General features: G+C 33.1%; 1 protein-coding gene and 1 long non-coding RNA gene across 3 annotated transcripts in view; both read left to right on the plus strand.

Moving 5' to 3' along the window:
- Positions 1–21,503, plus strand: part of LOC115217393 (ubiquitin carboxyl-terminal hydrolase 47) — a 110,853-nt gene extending 89,350 nt beyond the window's left edge. For both annotated transcript variants that reach the window (XM_029787079.2, XM_036499569.1), the window contains 10 exons: positions 3,533–3,624; positions 5,080–5,160; positions 6,883–6,963; positions 8,739–8,854; positions 11,463–11,581; positions 13,009–13,139; positions 14,025–14,072; positions 15,371–15,501; positions 16,621–16,689; positions 18,653–21,503. In XM_029787079.2, the coding sequence (XP_029642939.1) occupies positions 3,533–3,624; positions 5,080–5,160; positions 6,883–6,963; positions 8,739–8,854; positions 11,463–11,581; positions 13,009–13,139; positions 14,025–14,072; positions 15,371–15,501; positions 16,621–16,689; positions 18,653–18,797 (1,013 nt within the window). In that variant the 3' untranslated portion in view covers positions 18,798–21,503. The remainder of the gene's footprint in view (positions 1–3,532; positions 3,625–5,079; positions 5,161–6,882; positions 6,964–8,738; positions 8,855–11,462; positions 11,582–13,008; positions 13,140–14,024; positions 14,073–15,370; positions 15,502–16,620; positions 16,690–18,652) is intronic.
- On the plus strand, positions 7,261–8,428 carry LOC118761580. Its single transcript, XR_004997490.1, has 2 exons — positions 7,261–8,066; positions 8,295–8,428. It is a non-coding gene; the product is annotated as an uncharacterized LOC118761580 (long non-coding RNA).
- Positions 21,504–22,600: the final 1,097 nt, after the last annotated feature.

Below are 22,600 nucleotides of genomic sequence, written 5' to 3' on the forward strand. Positions count from 1 at the left end.
TCTAGTGATCTGTGTTGTGTCCCCGAGGAAAGCATAACATTGCTTGTGTGATTTTTGTCTTTATGAAGCCTTGCTTTCATTCTCACTTAGTCATTATGTGATGAATGTTAAGAAAGCACATTTGTGAAAAAATAATTTTTTGTTATAGAAAATTAAAAACAACACTTCCATTCCATACTCTTTTTACTCTTTTTACTTGTTTCAGTCATTTGACTGCGGCCATGCTGGAGCACCGCCTTTAGTCGAGCAACTCGACTCCGGGACTTATTCTTTTGTAAGCCCAGTACTTATTCTATCGGTCTCTTTTGCCGAACCGCTAAGTGACGGGGACGTAAACACACCAGCATCGGTTGTCAAGCAATGCTAGGGGGACAAACACAGACACACAAACATATTCACACACACTTATATATATATACATATATACGACGGGCTTCTTTCAGTTTCCGTCTACCAAATCCACTCACAAGGCATTGGTCGGCCCGGTGCTATAGCAGAAGACACTTGCCCAAGATGCCACGCAGTGGGACTGAACCCGGAACCATGTGGTTGGTTAGCAAGCTACTTACCAAACAGCCACTCCTGCGCCATAGATGAAAATATATGTAAACTGCAGAGCAGAAATTTATGATTTGAAACTATACTATTTTTAAATATAAATGTTATCTTTTGTCTCATGTGTAGCAATAACTTTTTTGAACTCAATGCATGATCTGGTCTTACTTTCCAGTTGAATTGTTTTATAAATCTTTCATCATTTTCGGGAAAACAAAACTGTTACAACTTCCTGAATCCCTCTTCCTATAAATGTCATTTTTACATCTGTTTTTGCCTAATGGCATTGACTGAGTTGGTCTTTTCCAGCACAGTGTTTTACTGTTGCACTTCTTTCTCATCTCCTTAAATCTTAACTTCTTTAGGTAAACTTTCACTATTTCTTCTTTGATCTACCTCTTCTGTAGCTTTATTCCACTTAAATCACTTGGTACTATTGTTATTCTCCATATATACTCTTTTACTTGTTTCAGTCATTTGACTGCAGCCATGCTGGAGCACCGCCTTTAATCGAGCAACTCGATCCCGGGACTTATTCTTTTGTAAGCCCAGTACTTATTCTATCGGTCTCTTTTGCCGAACCGCTAAGTGACGGGGACGTGAACACACCAGCATCGGTTGTCAAGCAATGCTAAGGGGACAAACACAAACAGACACGCACACACACATGTACATATACATATATATACATATATACGATGGGCTTCTTTCAGTTTCCGTCTACCAAATGCACTCGCAAGGCTTTGGTCGGCCCGAGGCTATAGTAGAAGACACTTGCCCGAGGTGCCACGCAGTGGGACTGAACCTGGAACCATGTGGTTGGTAAACAAGCTACTTACCACACAGCCACTCTTATATATCAATTATCCATACCTGTGTAGCCTTCTTTGTTTCATGCTACATCTAATTCATCATACATTCAGTTTTCCTTTCAGTTCATTTCTCTTCCGGCATTCATATGCACTTAACATTACACATTCAATGGCGTGTGCTTGTTTTATTTCTTTCTAACCTTTGTAGATCTTGTTCATTTAATGCTCGTTACACTTCGTACATGAGCATCATACTATATATATCCATCACTCAAAGAGTGAATCCCTTTGTTGCTAGCAGATAGCCAGTGAACTCCCTGCCTTTTCTCTCGCTACTAGGTATACCTGCCTCTGCTACTAAGTAGGTTAATGAGTTAACCCTTTCGTTACCAACCCGGCTGAAACCGGCTCGGCTCTGAGTACAAATGTCTTGTTTTCATAAGTTTTGAATTAAAATCTTCCACCAAGCCTTAGTCACAATTTACGTTCCTAACACTAGCTGAATGATAACTAAGTTATTTTACTAAATTCTTTGTTATATTTTAAATAGTTCAAAGAAACACAGAGCATCTCAACAGGAATATGGTAACAAAAAGGTTAAGAGAAGCTATCAACATCTTCTCAGGCTCTTGAAAGAATAATTTATTTTGTGGGTGTGCTTAGTGCTAAATATTCTTGTGCATTTGCTGCAGGTGAATTCTTTCTTTTGTCAGCTTGCCTGTGAAGTTATTGCGTGCACACAGTTTTCATGAATATGACATTCCTACCTATTCTTTCTTTGCATATTGAACATGGCCATCTCCATGACAGCAGCAGTCCTGTCTTCTTTCCCATTAGTAAATTTTTGAAGCTTTTGATTCTAGACTTATTGCCTCACACTAAGACAGTCAGTCACCGGCTGACACTCGCTGACGATACATCGAAGAGGCCAGGGAACAGAAGAAAGAAGACATGCACCCAACACCAGAGCTGAAGACACCTCTGAAAGGGGGGAGAGGCGCCATGTCAAAACAGTAGAAGAGTAGGGGCCGAAACCGGACATGGTTCCTCCTGATGATGTCTTGAGCTAACTGGATCCTATAAAGGAGCTGTTGTGGTAGCAGACCACGAAACACGGTCGTAATTCCTCCTTGAAGCTTTTGATTCTAGACTTATTGCCTCACATTTGGAATTTCTTCTCTAATTCTTTTACATATTCAATGATGAGAACTAAACCATCAAAATAGAGGAGTTCCCCACAAGCAATCAGTTTTGAACTTCTCTGTTATGACCTGGAAACCATGTAATAAATATGCAGAAGCTGATAAATGAACCCTGATGGACAACCACCTTCATTGACAACTATCATTGAACTTGTTGCTAACTCTCACCTTGCTGATAGCATGTCAGTATTTGCATTCACAAGTCAATCAGTGGTAGGTTAACTACCAAATTTGGTACTCTGTGAAAAGCCTTCTTTAGGTTGACAAATGCTAATGCCTTACTTTAAGCTAAGAATGTCAGCAGTTTTTCATTACTAAGAGCATTTGTCTTAGAACAGACTTAATTTGCATCTCCTTCAAATCAGTTTTCTTTCTTACTGCTTCTGGTATAAGTTTATCATGTTACTTTTATAACTGAGTTTTTACTAGTTTGATGGATTGGGTTGTTTCTTCCTTCTAGAGCACCTCCTTTGCCTGTATTGTAGTTGACAATACTGCTAGGCTAGTTATTGGGTATGACATATCTCTTTACAATTTGATTGTCTATGTGAGTGACACATGTGTTACGTTGATGAATATTTTCAACATCTCAGACTATCCCTGGTGGTCCAATTGTTTTCCTCATCTTCATATCCCCCCTCTGTCAATCACATTTTCAATTATATCTATCAAATTCAGTAGCTGTTCTCTCTATTGTGTCTGTGTAATAGTCCTCTTACTCTCTCTACACAACTCATTCAGTAACCCCTTGAGATATTTCTATGCCTCTTCCTTTGTATCAGTAAATGCAAATGTACTATAGATGGGGCCATTTTGCTCATCTGTAAGTACTGATTGTGGTATATACGTAGACAGTGTTGCTGTCCTGTTGCCTATGACCAGTCCATATTTCAAATATTATATCTTTGGTAAAAAAATGCATATACAACAATAATTTATACGTATTTGTTTTTATGTCTCAAGCTTTGATTGTGAATGTCGATAAAAGAATAACTCTTGAGGATTTCAAGAAAGAATTGGAACCTTACATTGGATTATCTTCTGAAAATTTTAAAGTAAGTTTTATAACTTTTTACATTCTTATATTAAGTATTTTGTAGTTTTTCCGACTATATTTTTAAAACACATAATAACTTTATTTTGAAGCTTTGATTTTTAAAGCTGAATATTATATTATCCATCATAAATTTCTCTGACAGTGAGAATTGGGACAGTTAGTAATGGTTTCAATTATTCATTCTATTCTACAGTTAATAAGTAAACCTGAATACATTTACTTACTGCGAAAATGGCATATACCTCTAATTTTAGATTTATGCTAAGAAACACAACTCTGCAGGTTAACATTGTACAGTCAATAACTCTTATGTTTCTTGTTTTTGTACAGTATGGTATTTGTATATAATCTGTACACATGTATAATGTATGCCTCCAATTACGGGCAATAAAATCACAATAAAATCATATTTTACTTTTGCATTATGATGTGTCCCAAAATGAGTTTAGTCAGGTTTATTATAATTGCTGTGGAAAATACATTGAAAATGTTCACAAATCCTAATCAAAACCAAAAGCAATTTTAAAAGTGACCTTTGAACATTATTGATGTCAGCTGCAATTAAATTTTTGAAAGTATGTTCTTAGAGACACCTATATGCACCTATATACAAACAAACTAAATACATTTTGTCCTTTTGCTGTTTCTATTTTGGTTTAGCATATTATGTTTGGACATTTTGATATGTTGTAGGGCATCTGACCACTGTATACAAAAACTCATAATATTATAATAACATAGGACCACTTTGATGGATATGCTCTGGCATAGGTATCATCATCTTCACATTAAAAGATTATCTACTAAACAATACTAATAAAAAGTTGATGGTATATCTTTGAAGTTTCATTCCCTGGTAAAACTCCACCTATATTGTTCTGGCAGAGTTGCCACCTTTAGCTAAAGACCTCAAAATTGTGTGACTTGACCTCATTTTTGAGGTTATGGTTGTAGTAAAAAAGAGTTGTGCAAAAAACGTACTTTATTCGGTAGCTGAAAGGTTACTGAATCTTTTGATTTCTCATTCGTCAAAATCAGCAACTCATTTTTTGAATCCATAGAAGGTGGCGAGCTGGCAGAAACGTTAGCACGTCGGGCGAAATGCTTTGCGGTATTTCGGCTGCCATTACATTGTGAGTTCAAATTCCGCTGAGGTCAACTTTGCCTTTCATCCTTTCGGGGTCGATAAATTAAGTACCAGTTATGCACTGGAGTTGATGTAATCGACTTAATCCGTTTGTCTGTCCTTGCTTGTCCCCTCTGTGTTTAGCTCCTTGTGGGTAGTAAAGAAATAGGTTTTTGAATCCATAAGGAACATATGTGTGCGCACGCACACTCAAACTTACATGTTGTTCTGAAAGTAGATATATTTTAATATTAAGATTGCTGAAAGTATTTTTGCTCTAGTCTATTGTTCTAAAGTAACATCTTATATTTTTTTTCATTTCACCAGGTTTTCAAAGTTTACTCTAACAATCAAGAATTTGAAAGTACACAACTGAACGAGAATTTGTCGTTTCTTGAAGATGGAAAGGTTTATTTATCTATTTATTTTTAAACATTTCTTTGATATTCAGATGTACTTTAGTGTTTGTGAATAATATAAATTTCAGCATTATTTTCATGTTAAAGAAATAATGTTACGGAGATGTACTTGCATAGCAAGTGATTTGATCTGAGATTCTGTGCTGGAATGAAAACAATTGCAGCATGGAAGGTGTTTGTAAGCCATTTAAGAAACACACAAAAGCTGTTCGATTCACTTCAACATTTAAGTTTAATTTGTCAAAATATTTTCGTCGCTATAAGACCGCGACCTGTTCACTGACAAAAATCCGTGCTTTTCAAAATTGCAAATCAAATGTTTAAAGTTTTATAAAAAAAGAAAATGAATAAATGTAGAAGTTAAAATTTATTAAGAAGGTGACTATTAAAGGTTAAATAATTTTGATTTTGGAATCAGTTGCTATTACAACTTATACTGAAAGTTTTATATTCTTGTTTTTGAAATTACCAGAACATCATTTAAGATAATTGGGGGAATAGTACTTTGCTTGGAAATAGGTAAGGACATCTGGCCGTAGAAAATCTACCTCGACAAATTCTGTCTGACCCATGCAAGCATGGGAAAAGTGGGCGTTAAAACGATGTTTTTACCATGGCCCTGTTTGATCTGTAGAAATGGCGTAGGTAGAAACTCCTTAAAATGCACCCAGTGTAAGCTTTGGGCACATTAGAGGTGCAGGAATATCAGAGGAAGGTTAACAGGGAAAATAACTTTTATATGTGGAAGCTGCACAGGTACAATAAACACCGAAAATGTACAGAAAATAGACTCCATCAACTGGCAGGCAGGTAAGCTAGAGGTAGTGAGGGGTTTAGAGTCTTTAGGAATGGGGGAAAGAATTCCAGAGAGTTAAATCAATTGTGGAACAACTGTGCAAAGTATTTAGTGTCAGGCCTAGCGGAGTGAGACACCATAGGCATTAGGAGAATAGAGATGGGTGCGTCAAATGTGCCAAGTCCATCAATCAGGCCAAGTGCAAAGGTGATGTTTAGCTTATTGGCTTGACTATTTGCGATAGACAGAAATGAAACTATCTATGAACCAATAATTGTTGTTTGTTTTTGAATGACATTTTACCACTCAGCTAGATAGCTGCCTTTTGTATGAGTAGGTAATTGGTTGAAGTAGCAGTGCTATTCCAAATATATGAACAGTATTTTGATGTAACTCTTATTTGAACTAATTGTTTTTGAAGTATTTTTATATCTAAACAGGAAGGCTAATTCCAAGGTTTTAGCAGTGTGTATAGAGTCAAATTAGTGACAGCTGATGATAGGGGATTTTTCCTTGTGTAGTATGTCCTGTACTCTGTTTTTCTGTTGTAAAAAAATGTTTTTTCCGTTTTCGTTTCTCATTGAGTTCTACGTCTAGTTGTGGTGTCCTGTACACACGTATATATATTTATATATGCATGTATATATACATTTAGATGTAGGTACGTACATATATGTTTGTATGTATGCATATATTTTATTTATTACACTATATATATATATATATATAAAAAAACAAACAAACACAGATTGTCAGGTTTAGGGATCATAGTTACTATGAGGACCTTAGTAATATATGCAACTATTCAAAGTCATAGTAGGTCAAAGGTATTTTGAATTTTAACTTCATGAGCATTTTTGTTTGCATTTTTTTAATATTTAGAATATTTAAAATGTCTTTTTAATTTCATTTTAGCTGAATATCAAATTAGGTCGTGCCTTACGGCCTGGCGAGTATCGTGTAAAAGTTTATCAGTTATTGGTAGATGAACCTGAGGTAAGTTACTATATATATATATACATTTATACCCAAAAATAAGCAACAAGAATAGATCCGGTAATTTAGTACAATTGTTTCATACTATAACAATTTATTAAAGCTGCAAATATTACAGCAGATATAATATGTCAAGTAATCTTCAGCTAATTTCATATAGGTTTTCCAATAATATAAAGTTCTCAAATCAATTAGTAACATCCTAGAGAAGGTAAATATACCGCTAAAGCTGTAGATATGAATTTCCTGAGTAGCATATTCATTTGAATCTAAATTGTTTTACTGAACTTATATATATTTATATATATCACTTCATATCGTTGAAAAAGGAATTTTCTGTTTATCTCATTTATATATTTCAGATTTTTACTTTGATTTGATATTATTGCAATTTATTTAGTTTATTTAGAAAAAATATTAATTTTAAAAATTAAAGATTTAACTATTTTTTTAAGAAAGACTTATTAATGCTATTCATCTTGAATAAATTCTTATCTGTAAATTCTGTTGTAAATGGATAGCAAAATGTTTTTCTTTTGAAAGTTTCTCTTCTCAGAGGTGCAAAAAAAGATTCTTAGTGGGAGTGAGTTGCAAGCTCTTTAAGCAATTCCTATATCTGAATTTTAATCTAATCAAAAGATATTTGAATCAGATTATTTTGGAAATTAATATTAACAACTCTCTTGGGACACTCAGCCCAATTGATTGGCCCCAGTGATACAAACTGAAAAGACTTTGAGGCCAATTTATCCGACTGATGAAACAAATGTGTTGTGTGTAGCCAATCAGAGATTGTCTTTCAGTAGATATAATATAAAACTATATAATATACATAGTTTTACATACTAATAAAATAGTTTCAGGCACTTTATCCTTTGTTTTCTACATGCATGCATCAATTTCAATCTCAACAGAAAAAGTATTTTGGTCTTTTTGGCTACACATACCAAAACACTGTGTCTCAAAAGGGTTAGAGATTTTGTCAAATAACTTTATATTGCCAGCTAAAATGGCTGCATCCACTTTTAGTTCCCAATGGAAACAGTAATACACTTGCATACAATTAATGATATGTACTCTGTAATGTTACGAGTCAATTGAAGGTGAGCTGGCAGAAACGTTAGCACGCCGGACGATATACTTAGCGGTATTTCGTCTGTCTTTACGTTCTGAGTTCAAATTCCGCCGAGGTCGACTTTGCCTTTCATCCTTTCGGGGTCGATTAAATAAGTACCAGTTACGCACTGGGGTCGATATAATCGACATAATCCGTTTGTCTGTCCTTGTGTGTCCCCTCTGTGTTTAGCCCCTTGTGGGTAGTAAAGAAATAGGTATGACTAGACTGTAGGCTGAAAGGCTATTTGTTTAAACTATTGTCCATTACTCTGCTATATCAAATCTGTCTTGCTGAAATAGGTGATGTTTCTGTTTCATTGTTTACCATTATTTGTTTCACAAGAAGATGGCGAAAATACTCAAAAACCAAAAATACAGATGCAGCTATTCAAAAACTTAGTCCACACTTTTTAACTTTAAAAAAAAAAAACGGTTGTAAAAAGAACTAAAATGTGTAATTCATTGGAAGCCACTTATTGAGATAAGCAACAGATAACTTTAGGCAAAGGATGTAACAATATTCTGTGTGTATTTAGTCCCTGCTAACTTTGATAACAATAACCATTTGATAACATATGATTCTAATAAGTGGTTGTTTCTATTTATCAGTTATAGATTTATTTTCCCAAATAACAATAATATTTTATTCTCTTCATTAGCCTTGTAAATTTCTCATTGAAACAATATTTGCTAAGCGGATGAGTGTTCTTGAATCCAAGAAGCAAATATTAGCTGAACTTAAAGAGCAGTGCAATTTAGACATACCTCTTTCAAGGTAAGACATTTATTTTGTGAGTTCTTCAAAAACTGTTTAAGTCAATGCCAAGTGCTGAAATTTGTGTTCAAATAATCATTAATATTTGTGTAAAGCATAATATTTCTTTCGTTCTAATATTAGTAGGCTGGACATAAGCCATTAAATGCTTATTTCCTAAAATCTTTTGAATGCTTAGTTTTGCAATGTTATTCAACTTGCAGAAATGTGAGGATTAATGTGACAAAATTTCCCTCAGTATATATCCAACCCATGCAAGCATGGAAAGTGGACATTAAGATGAAGATTATGATACGTTTATGATATAATTTCTGGAAACTTATGTTTAAATTTTATATTTTTCTTTTATATCTTCATCTCATATATATCTTCCTTATTAGTCATAGAAATTTTCCATTGAAACAATATTAAGCTTAAGTAATTAAAATCTGTCTATAGATTGGGTAATTTTAGAATCTAGCATTATAATATCAGCTTACTAGTTGACATGTTACGATTGATGAAACCCCATGGAAAATTTAAATGTGTGAAAATCTCAAAATTATTCATAAAAATATAGAAAGTTTTTCAGAACTAGCAGTCATTATTAATCATGACAAGTGACTTTCAAAAGAACTCAGTTATGAAGCATTTGAATTGTTAATGAAAGACAAAGTCAATATCTAACTTTAAAGTTACTCACTTTCCATTTTGTTTTAGTTTCAATAATTTTTCATCTTTGTATTTAAGTCAACTTATACTTTCAATACTGATCATCTACAAAATGTTCTCTGGTGTTTCATTATTTGTGACTAGAAAGTGTTGACGCTGTTGTGTCCCTTGGATTGGTCTAGCTTATTCCAAAATTTTCTCTGGCGAATACAGCAGCGAATTGGTCGGCTTTTTCCTAATCAACTATGTTACTTCGATTCAATATTCTTTTGATAATTGATTAATCACATGAGGAATAGGTGCTCTGCCTTATTTTATACCAGATGTTGAGACCTAGCATTATTAAATGATGATGAAAGTGTTTGACATACAGATCTATTCTTACAATTTATTCAATGAATCAAATATGGAATGTTCAGTGTCCTGAAATTCACAGCAAAATTCCTTCTTTATTGGTATTGCTCTCTTCAGAATTGAGACATTGGTTTGAAAGTTTTCTTGCTACATTCCTAATGGCAACAGACTATATACCCTTGAAAGCATTGTGTCTTACAAAATAATTTAATTTACTGCAGTTTGTGACAATTATGAGGATACAATAAATTAAGTTGTGAATGAGGTTTTTGTGAGACTTCAACTTATGCCTTTCAAACACCAGCCAACTAAATCCCTTAAAACTCCCAAGGAATGTTACTTCAAAGAAGTTACATTCCTTGACTAGAAATTTCAAGGTCTGAAATAAAAGTTCAATAATGACTTTTTTATTTTTGAAATAACATTGATGGTATAAGATTCATTCTCAGAAACAAAATAATGGCTTTGGAATCCGCTGTTTTACAACAAGGACATTGGACTTTAGCTCTAAAGAATATTTGTTTGTTCCTTCTTGAGCCATGCCTGGCTCATAAGGGCTGGTTTCCCGGTTTCCTTGGCGTATAGGTTCCCCACCTGGACGGGATGCCGGTCTGTCGCAGGTGAGCTGCAAGATGCAGGAGGAAAGAGTGAGAGAAAGTTGTGGCATAAGAGTCAGCATAAGTTCACCATTACCTTCTGCCGGAGCTGCGTGGAGCTAAGGTGTTTCGCTCGTAAACACACATCACCCAGTCTGAGATTCGAACCTGCGATCGCTTGACCACGAGTCCACTGCTCTAACCACTAGGCCATGTACCTCCGCAAAGAATATTTGTATAACCTTGAAAAATACTACTGCTGCTATGAAAGAGAATGCTCAGTAGATGCTTTGGAAACTTTTTGTGTTGGGATGTGGGCAACATAGATACAACTGCAGAAATTTTCCAGCTGGAGATGTTGTTAGTGTGAGAAAAATTACCATTTTTCTCAGACGCAAAAATCATGCACAAAATGTCCTTATAAATCAGGTAATAAACCAGTTTGATTTGTTATGATGCCTAGCATCTCCAGGTGAAATAGTTAACTGTGTAGAGTTGGGCTTACCAGTTGCTGGCTCAGTCTTTTATTTCAGTAGCACTTCTTTGGCTGTCATCCTTCATTCCAAGACAATGCTGTTTCTCAAGATGAGGACGCTTTGAATAAAAGAGATAAGGATATTAATTCATTGAACTTGGACAAACTTACTTCTCCTCATTCGAAGATGACTATCAATCCACCTGAAAGATTTAATTTGTGATTCATTATTGTATCAAAATTGCATAAATATAAAAAATCTATATTTACCTGCTTTTTGTTAAACTTTGGGATTTTATAAAATTTTGGCAATCAAGGTTTCTCTATGAACAGTATTGAATGTTCTTATTTTTGATTATGTTTTTCTTTTGTTCTTACTTTTTCTGTCATAGTGGACTAATTTATTTCAAGTAGGATTTTCTTATCTATAAGATATGTATTTATTTTCAAATGCTCATTGAAAAATTTACTTATGCATAAATTTGAACAATTCCTTTCACCAATAATTTTATCCACCATTTGCTATAATCAGGTGCCGTTTACGAAAGAAATCTTGGAAAAATCCTGGTGCTGTTTATTTAGACAATCAATTATATGATGACGACATTTCATTATATACTCACTGGGAAATTTTTCTGGAAGTTTTGGAAGGTAACTTCATAAGTTTAATTCATTCTATTATTCAAAATTGTCTTTCTGTTGCCAACCCTTCTCTGTTTCTAAGCAAAGTAATATTTTCCAATGGTCATTGTTTACAACCAGTGAGCACATGGGCAAGATGAAGGAAAACACACACACACATACACACACACCTTTCAGTTTCCATCTATCAAGTCCACTCATAAGGCTTTGGTTGGCTTGGGTCTATAATGGAAGACACTTACTCAAGGTGACATGCAGTGGGACTAAACCCAAACACTCTAAGTGCTTTGCTGGCAACTTTGTACTTCATGATGCATAAGATTGTGTTGCAAGGCTCACAACCTAATATATTTATGAAGGGTTAATCAATTGTCCAACTTACTTAAAACCATACTCATTTGTTATTTCAAATATTTATTTTTTAAAACAATACATCATCCTTATGAGAAAATTTCTCCTGTAGTTTGAAGGACCATTGTACCAGTATAGCTGCTATATTTTTATGTAGATGAACACTTGAAGTACATCTTTGTAAGCTTATAAAAATGAATATCTGTTGAGTTGGCTATTAAATATTTAAGTCTGCTCCACAAATTATGTTGTTTGATTACTTGACTCTCATAGTTACCCATTTTTACTTGATTTAAGATGCTGCAATTAACATCTGTTTTCATTTTGTTTTCACTTTTGTTTTGAATAAAAACAAATTGATAAGGCTCTGCAGCAAGAAAAATATTTTAACATAAAATTGTTTTAATAAGGATGATTTGCATACTCTTTTACTTGTTTCAGTCATTTGACTGTGGCCATGCTGGAGCACCGCCTTTAATCGAGCAACTCGACTCCGGGACTTATTCTTTTGTAAGCCCAGTACTTATTCTATCGGTCTCTTTTGCCGAACCGCTAAGTGACGGGGACGTAAACACACCAGCATCGGTTGTCAAGCAATGCTAGGGGGGACAAACACAGACACACAAACATACACGCACACACATATATATATACATATATACGACGAGGTTCTTTCAGTTTCCGTCTACCAAATCCACTCACAAGGTATTGGTCGGCTCGAGGCTATAGCAGAAGACACCTGACCAAGGTGCCACGCAGTGGGACTGAACCCAGAACCATGTGGTTGGTTAGCAAGCTACTTACCACACAGCCACTTATTTTTAATACACATTCTGTGAAATTTGAATGCAGCTATGTGAATCCCTATTGTTTTTGTCAAGGGAGAACAACAATTCCCATCTGCAACAATGTGTTTAAGGATGAAGTTGTTCTCCTGTGATGTACACCACAGCGACTAACGTATTTTCATTCAAATCTGCTGGAATGTTGTAAATAATGATTTGCACTGTACACAGTGCAAATAATGATTTTTAATTTGTTTTAATATATATAATTTTAACTATTTTTTAAAAATTGAATAATAGGCCCTGATCAAGTTAAATCTGCTAATGAACTATCACTATTTGCACGGCGATGGCGGACATCTACTTATCGGTTGGATCCCTTCCAAGAAGTTGTTTTATCACAACATACAACAGACCATCTACGAGAGAAAGTAAGCCGCTGAAGAATAATTTTTGTTGTTTCTATTTAGGAAATATTTTTCTTTGTAACATTCTTCATTTAATCTGTTAACTCTGATTTCTTAACATTTCTGAATGCAGTATTTATTTTGGTGGTATAATGTCGGCTTCAGTATTTGCTTTTACATTAGAAAGATAAAAATATTTAAAATCCAAATGGAGACTGTGAAATGTAAACTTTGATGAATAATATTAAATACAATAACCTGAATTTGTACAGTTTGCATAAGAACAATTACCAAAAGCTAACTCTACATCTCTATATATATAAATGGCAAAATGTCTGCGTGTGTGTCCTTTATACAAATCCACAATTTTTCAGTTAGAGGGCTCGCACTTTCTATGGTCATTCAAAACCGTTCAAGGGTGGTCGTGCACATCTTTACATTTCCCCAGTCACCCCACAAAGCAATTAAAAAATCAATAGAAGTGACTTTTTTGTGAATTTTCCATCCAAAACCCAATCAAAATGCTCAAAACTTGATACACCAATTGAATGCCAGCTAGCTGTATGTGATTGGTTGGGGATTTGGACAGTACTCGCGTGTATGTGCACACGCACGCAGCTGTATATGCATGCACTAGCACTATGACCTGGCGTTGTGTAGTATTAATTCAAATATATTTTTGACTTAAAGAATAGAGTTTCTTATTCTGTTCCATTCACTGGAATATGGGTTGGTAGAACTTAGAAAGGAAAATAAAATGAGTACATTTAGTACATATAAAAGAAAGTGTTAACTAAATTTTCTTTTACATGTTTCAGGCTTGAAAGCAGCTAGGGGGTTTGTTCCTTTGTTTGACAATTATTTACTTACTAAATGTTTTATAAAACAAATTTTCTTTCCTACTTTCAGTTACATGAAATTAGTGGTATAGAGAAAGAAAATATTGAATTTGCCAAGGTCAGTAATTTTTCATTTTAATACTTTTTTTTTTTTTTATAACCTACATGCCATCATTAAAAAAAATGCTAGTTTCAAAGTTAATTAGTGATTACAATGGCTGAAATAATTTTCATTTTTGTATTATCTTTGCCTTATCTCTAGCCAAATCCCCTGAGTTCAATTAATCCTTTAGCATTCAGATTTCTTTATCCAATGTATCCACATGGATTTGAGTTAATCATGCATCATCTTGTAGCTTCAAGGTTCCTATGGTATGTTTCTATATTTTTAGAAATGACATTGTAGGGTAGGTGCAAGAGGTTGGATCTAGTCAGTTTCAACACAAATCGGGTAAAATATTTAGGCCAGTTATGCCAGATTAAATTAAGTTGGGCCAGATTAAATGCTTAAGGGTTAAACAATTTGGACATGGATTTATAAATAACTTTATGCTTGAAAGCAGCTAGGGGTTTGTGCCTTTGTTTGAAGAATTCTTATCATCAGTACCTCCTTTTCTGTCTTCTCAACCTCCTTGCCTTCTTCAATGTCATTTCAATTGTTGTTGCTGCTGCCATCTGCATCTCTGAATGTTAGCATGGATTTGTGCTTTTATATGAAAGTGTCATTCCTCCTAAACATTGTGGAGGAAATATATCTTAAATATTGTCCTATGGAAAGGAAAGCTCTGAAAGAAAAGAGATATAAGCACAGTACAATGAGGTATCCCTAATGGTAGTTTGATAATAATGATCAAGATGACATTGCCAAATATTGGTATTATGTAAAATAGTTTTAATTGCAATGAATGGTTGGCGTTAGGAAGGGCATCCAGCTGTAGAAACTCTGCCAGATCAAGATTGGAGCCTGGTACAGCCATCTGGTTCGCCAGTCCTCAGTCAAATCGTCCAACCCATGCTAGCATGGAAAGCGGACGTTAAACGATGATGATGACGATGAATTCAGTTTATAAAACTTCAAAATATTTCTTCAGTTGTTAAATTATGTGTAGAAGCTTTTCAATTTTTGCTTACTGATACAAAAATTATATATACTTAAATGCTTACTTTTTAGAAGTCATTAAATATTTTTGATTGTGATAGTCATAATAACAATTGAAAACATACAGGCATGCTTGTTTCATTTTGTAATAGTGTTATATTCTATTATAATGTGAAAAATGTTCAACATTTGGGATCTGCTCACTGTGGCTGCTTGGAAATATTTGTTACACATACAGAATCTTATTGCTTATTTTTCTTAGCATTTTGTAAAATATTGTTAGAAATTGAAGATTTTTCTTTTATTTCTGTGGACAGGCACGTGGCACATTCCCTTGTGATATTCCTGTGTTGGGGATTCAAACTGAATTGGACTGGAATCCTCAGGTTACCTCCTTTAATATGTGGCCCCAAGCAATGTGTGAACCAGGAAGTGTAATATATTACAGGTTAGTGTCTCTGTTCATTAACTCAAATTGTAAATAAGGATATGGCAAATGTTTTTATTTCAGGTGGGATCAGGCATGGGTGTAAGGTTAAGAAGTTTCACAATCATGTAGTTTCAACTTTGATCCTGTTGCATGGCACTTTGGGCAAGTGTCTTCTTTTAACTTCAGGCTGAGCAAGGCTTTGGTGAGTGGAATTTTGTAAGTGGAAACTGATAGAAGCTTGTCTAATGTGCTTGCACTTGTCTTCATGTGTCTTTGCATTGACACAGCTTAGACAGTAGAGACATTGTTTATGTCTTCCATAAACAAAACATCTTACAGCTGTTTGATGTGCAAAGACATGGAGTAAAGGTATCTTATCTGAAAACAAATAGGAATGGTACCAAGAAGGACGTACATCTGTTGAAAACAGCCTAGAGAAATCTCATTCAACACGTCAGTATAGAAAAAGCAGGCATAAAAAAAACAATGATAAATTGCTTTTCTATATGGAAAAAATGGAATTTGTTCAAAGCAAAGGAAGTTCAGTATTTTCTGTTTTGACTAGTTAGATATTTTATTAGCAAGTGCAAGATCTTGTTTATGTTGAATGGAATTTGTACAGATTACTAAGTAAAATGCATGAATAGAGAATTTCTTAGCATAATGATTTTTCATTGCTCTTTAATCAGTACTACAGTACTGAATTGGATAAAGTTAATGTTATAATGTTTATTATGAATGGTAAGTTAGTATTTGGAAGTTAAAACTTGGATAAGAAGTTTTACTTCTAAGAAGAAGAAGAAATAATCAAAATGTTTATACTGGATTAAAGATCTAATACAAACATTTAATTACTTTAATGTTCTTGTATTATCTTAATTTTTCATTAATGTTTTCATGCAACTCTGTAAACACATTTGGAAAAGGTTCAGTATTTTGTGAAGCCATACCATAAGACTACATGGTCAGATGTTTATGGTTTGACTTGTGGACATTGTTTTGCATAGCAGCTGTTTGATTGGTATTTGTTATGGACATTTCTATTTTTATTTTTTAAAGTTAAGGTTCATATAACTTGATTCATTAACAACTTTTATAAGTTTGGTGTATGAAATTTGAGATTTCTTTTAAATTCAGAGATAAAACAGAAGATCTAATGGAACTGTCCAAAGAAAAGAAGGAAGAACTATCTCAGAAAGAAAACAGGTGAATTAAAAAAAAATTTTTATCATATTTTATTAGCTGATCAATGAATGAATTGTATCCTAAAAATAATTGAACTTTTAAAAATGTATGTATAGTGGCTGAAAAGAGTTAGTTGATGTTCTCTATTAAACTTGTGAAAATAATTGGTAGAAAATCTGGGATATTATTCCAGACAAAGTTCCAAATAGTTATAAGAAAGATGGTGGTAAATCCAAATAGTTTTGGGAAAGTTTGATTCAGAAGTTAGTTTTTGATGGGGTTGGGATGAACTGACAGTTTCATAGAAGCAGAATTTTTTTTGTTGTATGAAACTAAAATAATCAAAAGTAGTTACTAGTGTGAAAATTTTGTCAGAAAGTTTATTATTTTTCTAAAATACAGTACAGTTTATTGCTTTTTCAAGGTCTCTTATATGAAAGCAATTTTTTCATGGTGAAGTAGATTTCATTGCTTACATATTATACTTATTTGTGAATGAGACACATTTCCCCCCCAACATTTTTAAACTTAAAAATTGTGGATGCACGTTATTTATGACACAAGTTACATCCAGTGTCAAAATTAACCAATGTATAATGAAAAGATGAAATCACTAAAATAATGTTACACTTTTCTATATAAGTGATAATATATTAGTCATTCATTTGATATATTAAGTAGACATCACACTAGCATATTGAAACTAGTCAGAGGTAAAATCTGAAACGGCAAAAAGAAAAAAAAAATTTCTATTTATAGTCTGTTATGTACTTCAGTTTGTGTATATGTGTTACAAGAACAAACACTTAAAATTTTGTTTCAATAATCTTTTATAATAGACTTTCCAGCTGTGACCATCAGTCAATATATCATCATCATCTTTCAATATGTTAAACTGATTTGATGAATATATAATTTATATAAAAATATTTTATTCTGCTAAATGATTTTAATGTATTAAACAGTATGTATATCACATAATCGAAAAACATTTTTTTAATTAAAGAAATTGTCAGATCCTAAACTTCTGACAGTTAAAACAAAAAAAAAACAGACAATTTATTTTAAAAAGGAATTTAAAAAAAAGAATTTAAGCTAAAACCTTTAGCATTCAGATTATTCTTTCATATGTAATGCTTATTTATTCACATTGTTTTGAATTATCTCATAGCTTTGAGATTTCACTGTTGTGGTTGTTTATTTTCGGAATAACATGGTAGGGCAGGTATGAGAGGCTAGGACTGGCCAGTTTGAATATAAAACAGAATATTTGGGCCTGATATGTAGTAATATTGACAATATATAGTATTATAAAAATCAAATTGATTTTCTAGATAAAAATATAATTATGAGATTTCTACTACAATGTTGACCTTATTCAACAAATGTACTTTTTATAAAATATTATACAGCAATTATAATAAATCTGGCTAAACTGTTACCAAACATCATAATATTAAATATATATGCATTCAGCATTTCATTGCCTTTAATTAGTGTTCTACATGAATGCATATTATATGCAAATAAATGTAGTACGCTTTTTAAGGAAAAAAACTTTTTACTAAGTAATGCATGAAGAGGGTATTTCTCAGATTTCAAAAGAGTTCTTTCCATTAAGAGTTTGAATGAAATATTAGGTTGTCCCAAAAGTTCGTAAACACTTACGAAAATTGAATTTTTACTCGCCAAGTACTAACAAAAACAACAAAAATTATTCCTCAAAATAAAGACAATTATTTTCCAAGACTTTCTACGAACTTTTGGGACAACCTTATATGTGATTCAGTTTTCAAAACTAAATTTACCTGGGAATAGAACCTCTAAGGAAAATACTCTGAGTTAATGTAAATTTTATTGAATAAGTTTAAAAGTATTTTTTTAACATTTTAAATTGAAAAGTTGTTTTTTTTTATAAAGAAAAAGATTGACTATTAACTGATAATTTGTTAATTATTCTATTTGTTTTTTTTTTTTTTGACAGGGTAACCAACCTGGTGCATAAGATCTCCAATTCTCCCAGGAAAGAAAGAGCTTTGAAAATTTACACCGAAGATTTAAAATCGACCAGACTTTTGCCATCTCCTGTAGTTCCCTCTGCTGCTGGTGCTGCTTCTGGGCTAGACTAGTATAATAATAATATCAATAATAATAATAATGAGTTGCTGATCTTCATTTGTCTGTCTTCTCTTGTGATGTAAATAGAAACAGAATGAGAAGAAAAAAAAAACCGACAGTGTTATAAACTGTTAAAAAGAACATGTTCTGGTTGTTGTGCAATGACTATATTTCCTTCCTTAGCTTTTGAATGGATGTTTCTGCTTCATTTTAAAGAGATTTCTGCCCTTTTGATCTTTCCTCGATTCTTTTCTTTCCTTTTACTCGCAGGGAATGACAATACAACTTTATGAAGCAGTTGCTGTCTTCGCAGCAATAATCCAGTAGTTTATTGTTATATTATAAAGGAAATATCTCTGATGTTTTCGTATCTTTTCCATTGCAAATCCTGATGTACATAGGTTCTATGTGCATTTGAAACTTACTATTAATGAATAGCTTTTATTTGTGAAATCCCATGCCATAATTGAACTCTCAATGAAACAACAAAATAGCAATATTTTAAATGCATGCATACATAATGTGCTAATGTATATGCACACACAAACACACACATTCGTGTGCATGCACACACACACATACTTATGCATAACATTCTTACATCAAACAAGCAAATGTTAATTTTGACCAATAGAAATTAGTTTGTTTCACTTTCACTTTCTGTTGGAATGAACCAGAGGTTGCAAAGAAGTCTGTCCAAGTATCAATGCCTAATTCTTCCCCCCAACAATTATTTATTTTATTTTTCATTAAAAAAAAAAGTTGTCTGTGATTGATTGTATATTAAGAAACAGGCAGATTAACTCTGAGATCATTAGACTCACAGTTGCTTAGCATATTTTTAATAATTTGCAAGGTACAATTGCTTTACAAACCAACTGGTTAATCTGTTATTTAGTAACTGGATTGTGTGATCTTACCTTTATAGGTAATGTTTTAGATTGTCTATTGAGGAAAAAAAACCCCCCCAAAAAACGTGGTAGCTGCTACAGACATTTCAACCTGATTGTTAATCTGTACAGATGAAATTGAATTGCTTTTCCTTTATACTGTATATTTTGTTTTGGTTGCTTTAGCAATGACTGTTGTTGTACTTTTGTTGTTATTAGTTTTACAGTATGTGTTTTAAAGTAAATAAAAACCCACTATTTGAGTACTGCTGCCATTAGTCTAGAAAATTAGACAAATTTATTATTGTTAAATTTTGAGGTGATAGCAACTTTAATATATATTATATTATATATCATTATTTCACCCTCACCTTTTCAACCCGTTCACTTCTCTCTTTCAAATCTGTGTGTGTGTGTACATACATATATACACACATATATATATATATATATATATGTGTGTGCAAATACACATGCAATATGAATTACTGGTGTGTTAAGTGTTCCATTATTTTGTTGCTACAATGCACTGTAGAACTTATAGGTTTTTCAGTCAGCACTGCATGTAATGACAACTGTAAACAGCCTGCCTGTACTATGTGCGTGCGGGCAAAACTGTATATCCCTATCCATTGAAAGCACTTGTATACATATCTATCTAAACATAATCTCTTGTATAACTATTTACATAATGCGAAAGCAAAAGTTCTTATTCAGTTAAATATTTACTGGTGGATGTGCCTGTTAAGCAGCTGTGTGTAACATTTATGAAATCTTCTAGAAGATAAAAAAAAAGTATGGGATTGATTGCTAGGTTGTTGTGAAACGTTGAACTCAATTCGGGATAGACAAATAAATAGGTGAAAAAAAAAAATCCCTCCAGTGAATAAAAAAGGGTTAAATGACATGTTTTACTTCTACATTTGTTTTGAGTCTCTTGTGCCTGTTAGTGTATGTCTTGAATACAACATGACTGTATTACAGAACTGAGATATTGTTATGATTAATGAAGAAAGTAAGATCATTACAGTGGATATAAAATTTTGAAATAATTTGGTTCAAATGTGTTAACCGCTTTGCCAATTACTCTATTGTCTAGTAAATATTATTTGAACTATTAGTTTTGTTGTTGTTTTTTTTTTCCTCTCATTTCAACTGCTGTAATCCCAATCATCCTCATGTTATATTATTATGTTGTATAGTCTCCTGTATTCTACTTTAATTCCAAAATAAATAAAATGAAATATATAGTAAAAATAAAAAAAAAAAAAAGACCCTTATAAACCCGAGACTATTAGGATAAATTTTTATATGAACTTGAGGATAATTGTAAATTGCTCCAGCTGAAATTTGTAACAAAAAACAACAATAAAATGTTAAGTTCACTAATAATCTGAATATTTTCATGCTTTGTTTTTAAAAATTACTCAAATGCAACTCTCTGTTGCCTTAATCTTAGTATAACAACCTTGGCTTTTTCTACAAGGAACCGTTTAATTGATATATGAAATGTTTATGATCAAATTACTATTCACACACTTGATTGGTTAAGAAGACCTCATTGCTTGGCTTTTTTCATATTTCATTGCATAACTTCCTTTCAGAAGAGATTGTGCTCATTGACTGGCATGTATTATTTTGTTCATCTCTGGAAATAGATGGTTGCTGAACACTTATCTAGAGGAACAATGAAGGTGTTGCAAAGGTTTTACAAGTTCAATTCTTGGATCTAGTTATTTAAGTGTATATAAAAATATGGCATCTGAAGATGCTCTGATAGACTAATTGCTACATTTGTGTAAATAAAAATACAAAATATCCACGTAATCTGCTGTATTAAACTTTATTTAATGTATTGTAACAATTTCTGTAACAAAAACAATCTAATGCTCAGAACTTAGCAATATTTAAAAGTTGCTTTTTACCTCACCATATTAATGCTGTGATTTTGTTATTTGGATGATGGAGTCATTTATTATTTCCTTTACATACTGTGTTTCCATCATCTTCTCTCTCTTGTGTGTGATATAATAATTTTCAGGAGATTGTGTGATGATCAAGTGGACTGGGATGTGGAATTTCACCTATTAATTTATTCAAATATTATACCTTTTTAATCACCTTGTGTACGATGCAATTTGTGTGAATTTTACTGTGTATGATAGTCTTCTTGAAGTAAAAACCAACAGAGGCATTGGCCAGTCAAGTTATCAGCAATAAGTCGATAGGGTGATGGAGGATATAAATGCCAGGAAAGTAGCTGACCCATCAGAAATTGTCATTGCGATGCTTAGAATATCTGAAGTAGGACAGAAATAGTTGCAGAAATAGTCAATACTAGCATGGAAGGTGGATGTTAAATGATGATGATGTAATACAGAAAGATATTATATTCAATGACTTATGAGGGAACGCTGGAAAGTTTTGGGTATCACGAAAGGCCTGGCTGGAGGTGCAACCCTCCAAGTTCTTTTACAGGGCTTAGAAAAACTGCAGGAACACTGCAGTAAATGTGTGAACCTGTGAGGGGAATATGTTAAATAAAATCGTGATTAACTGATCCTTCTGTATTTTTTCTTACCCAAAACCAGGAACTTTTCAGCACCCAGTTGTATATAACAGTATTATTGTAAACTGTTACAAAGCTAAAGGAGATGTACTAGAGAAGGAGAACTACAGGAGCATCAAAGTGTTGGACTATGTCATGAAAGTTACAGAAAGTTATTGCAAAATTGATTTAGTTAATATGCTGTTTGGCTTTATACCAAGAAGAGGTACTACCAATGCCATCTTCCTTGTAATCTAACTGTAAGAGAAATACTGCGTCCATGCTGCCAACAAAGCACGCGGAGTTCTGTTCTTGATTTGACGGTCATTCGGAATGCTCATAGCAGCCATATTCCTACCGCTCTATGTCACATATT

This window comes from Octopus sinensis, linkage group LG1, assembly GCF_006345805.1.
Source record: "Octopus sinensis linkage group LG1, ASM634580v1, whole genome shotgun sequence".
In the NCBI taxonomy this organism is placed as follows: domain Eukaryota; kingdom Metazoa; phylum Mollusca; class Cephalopoda; order Octopoda; family Octopodidae; genus Octopus; species Octopus sinensis.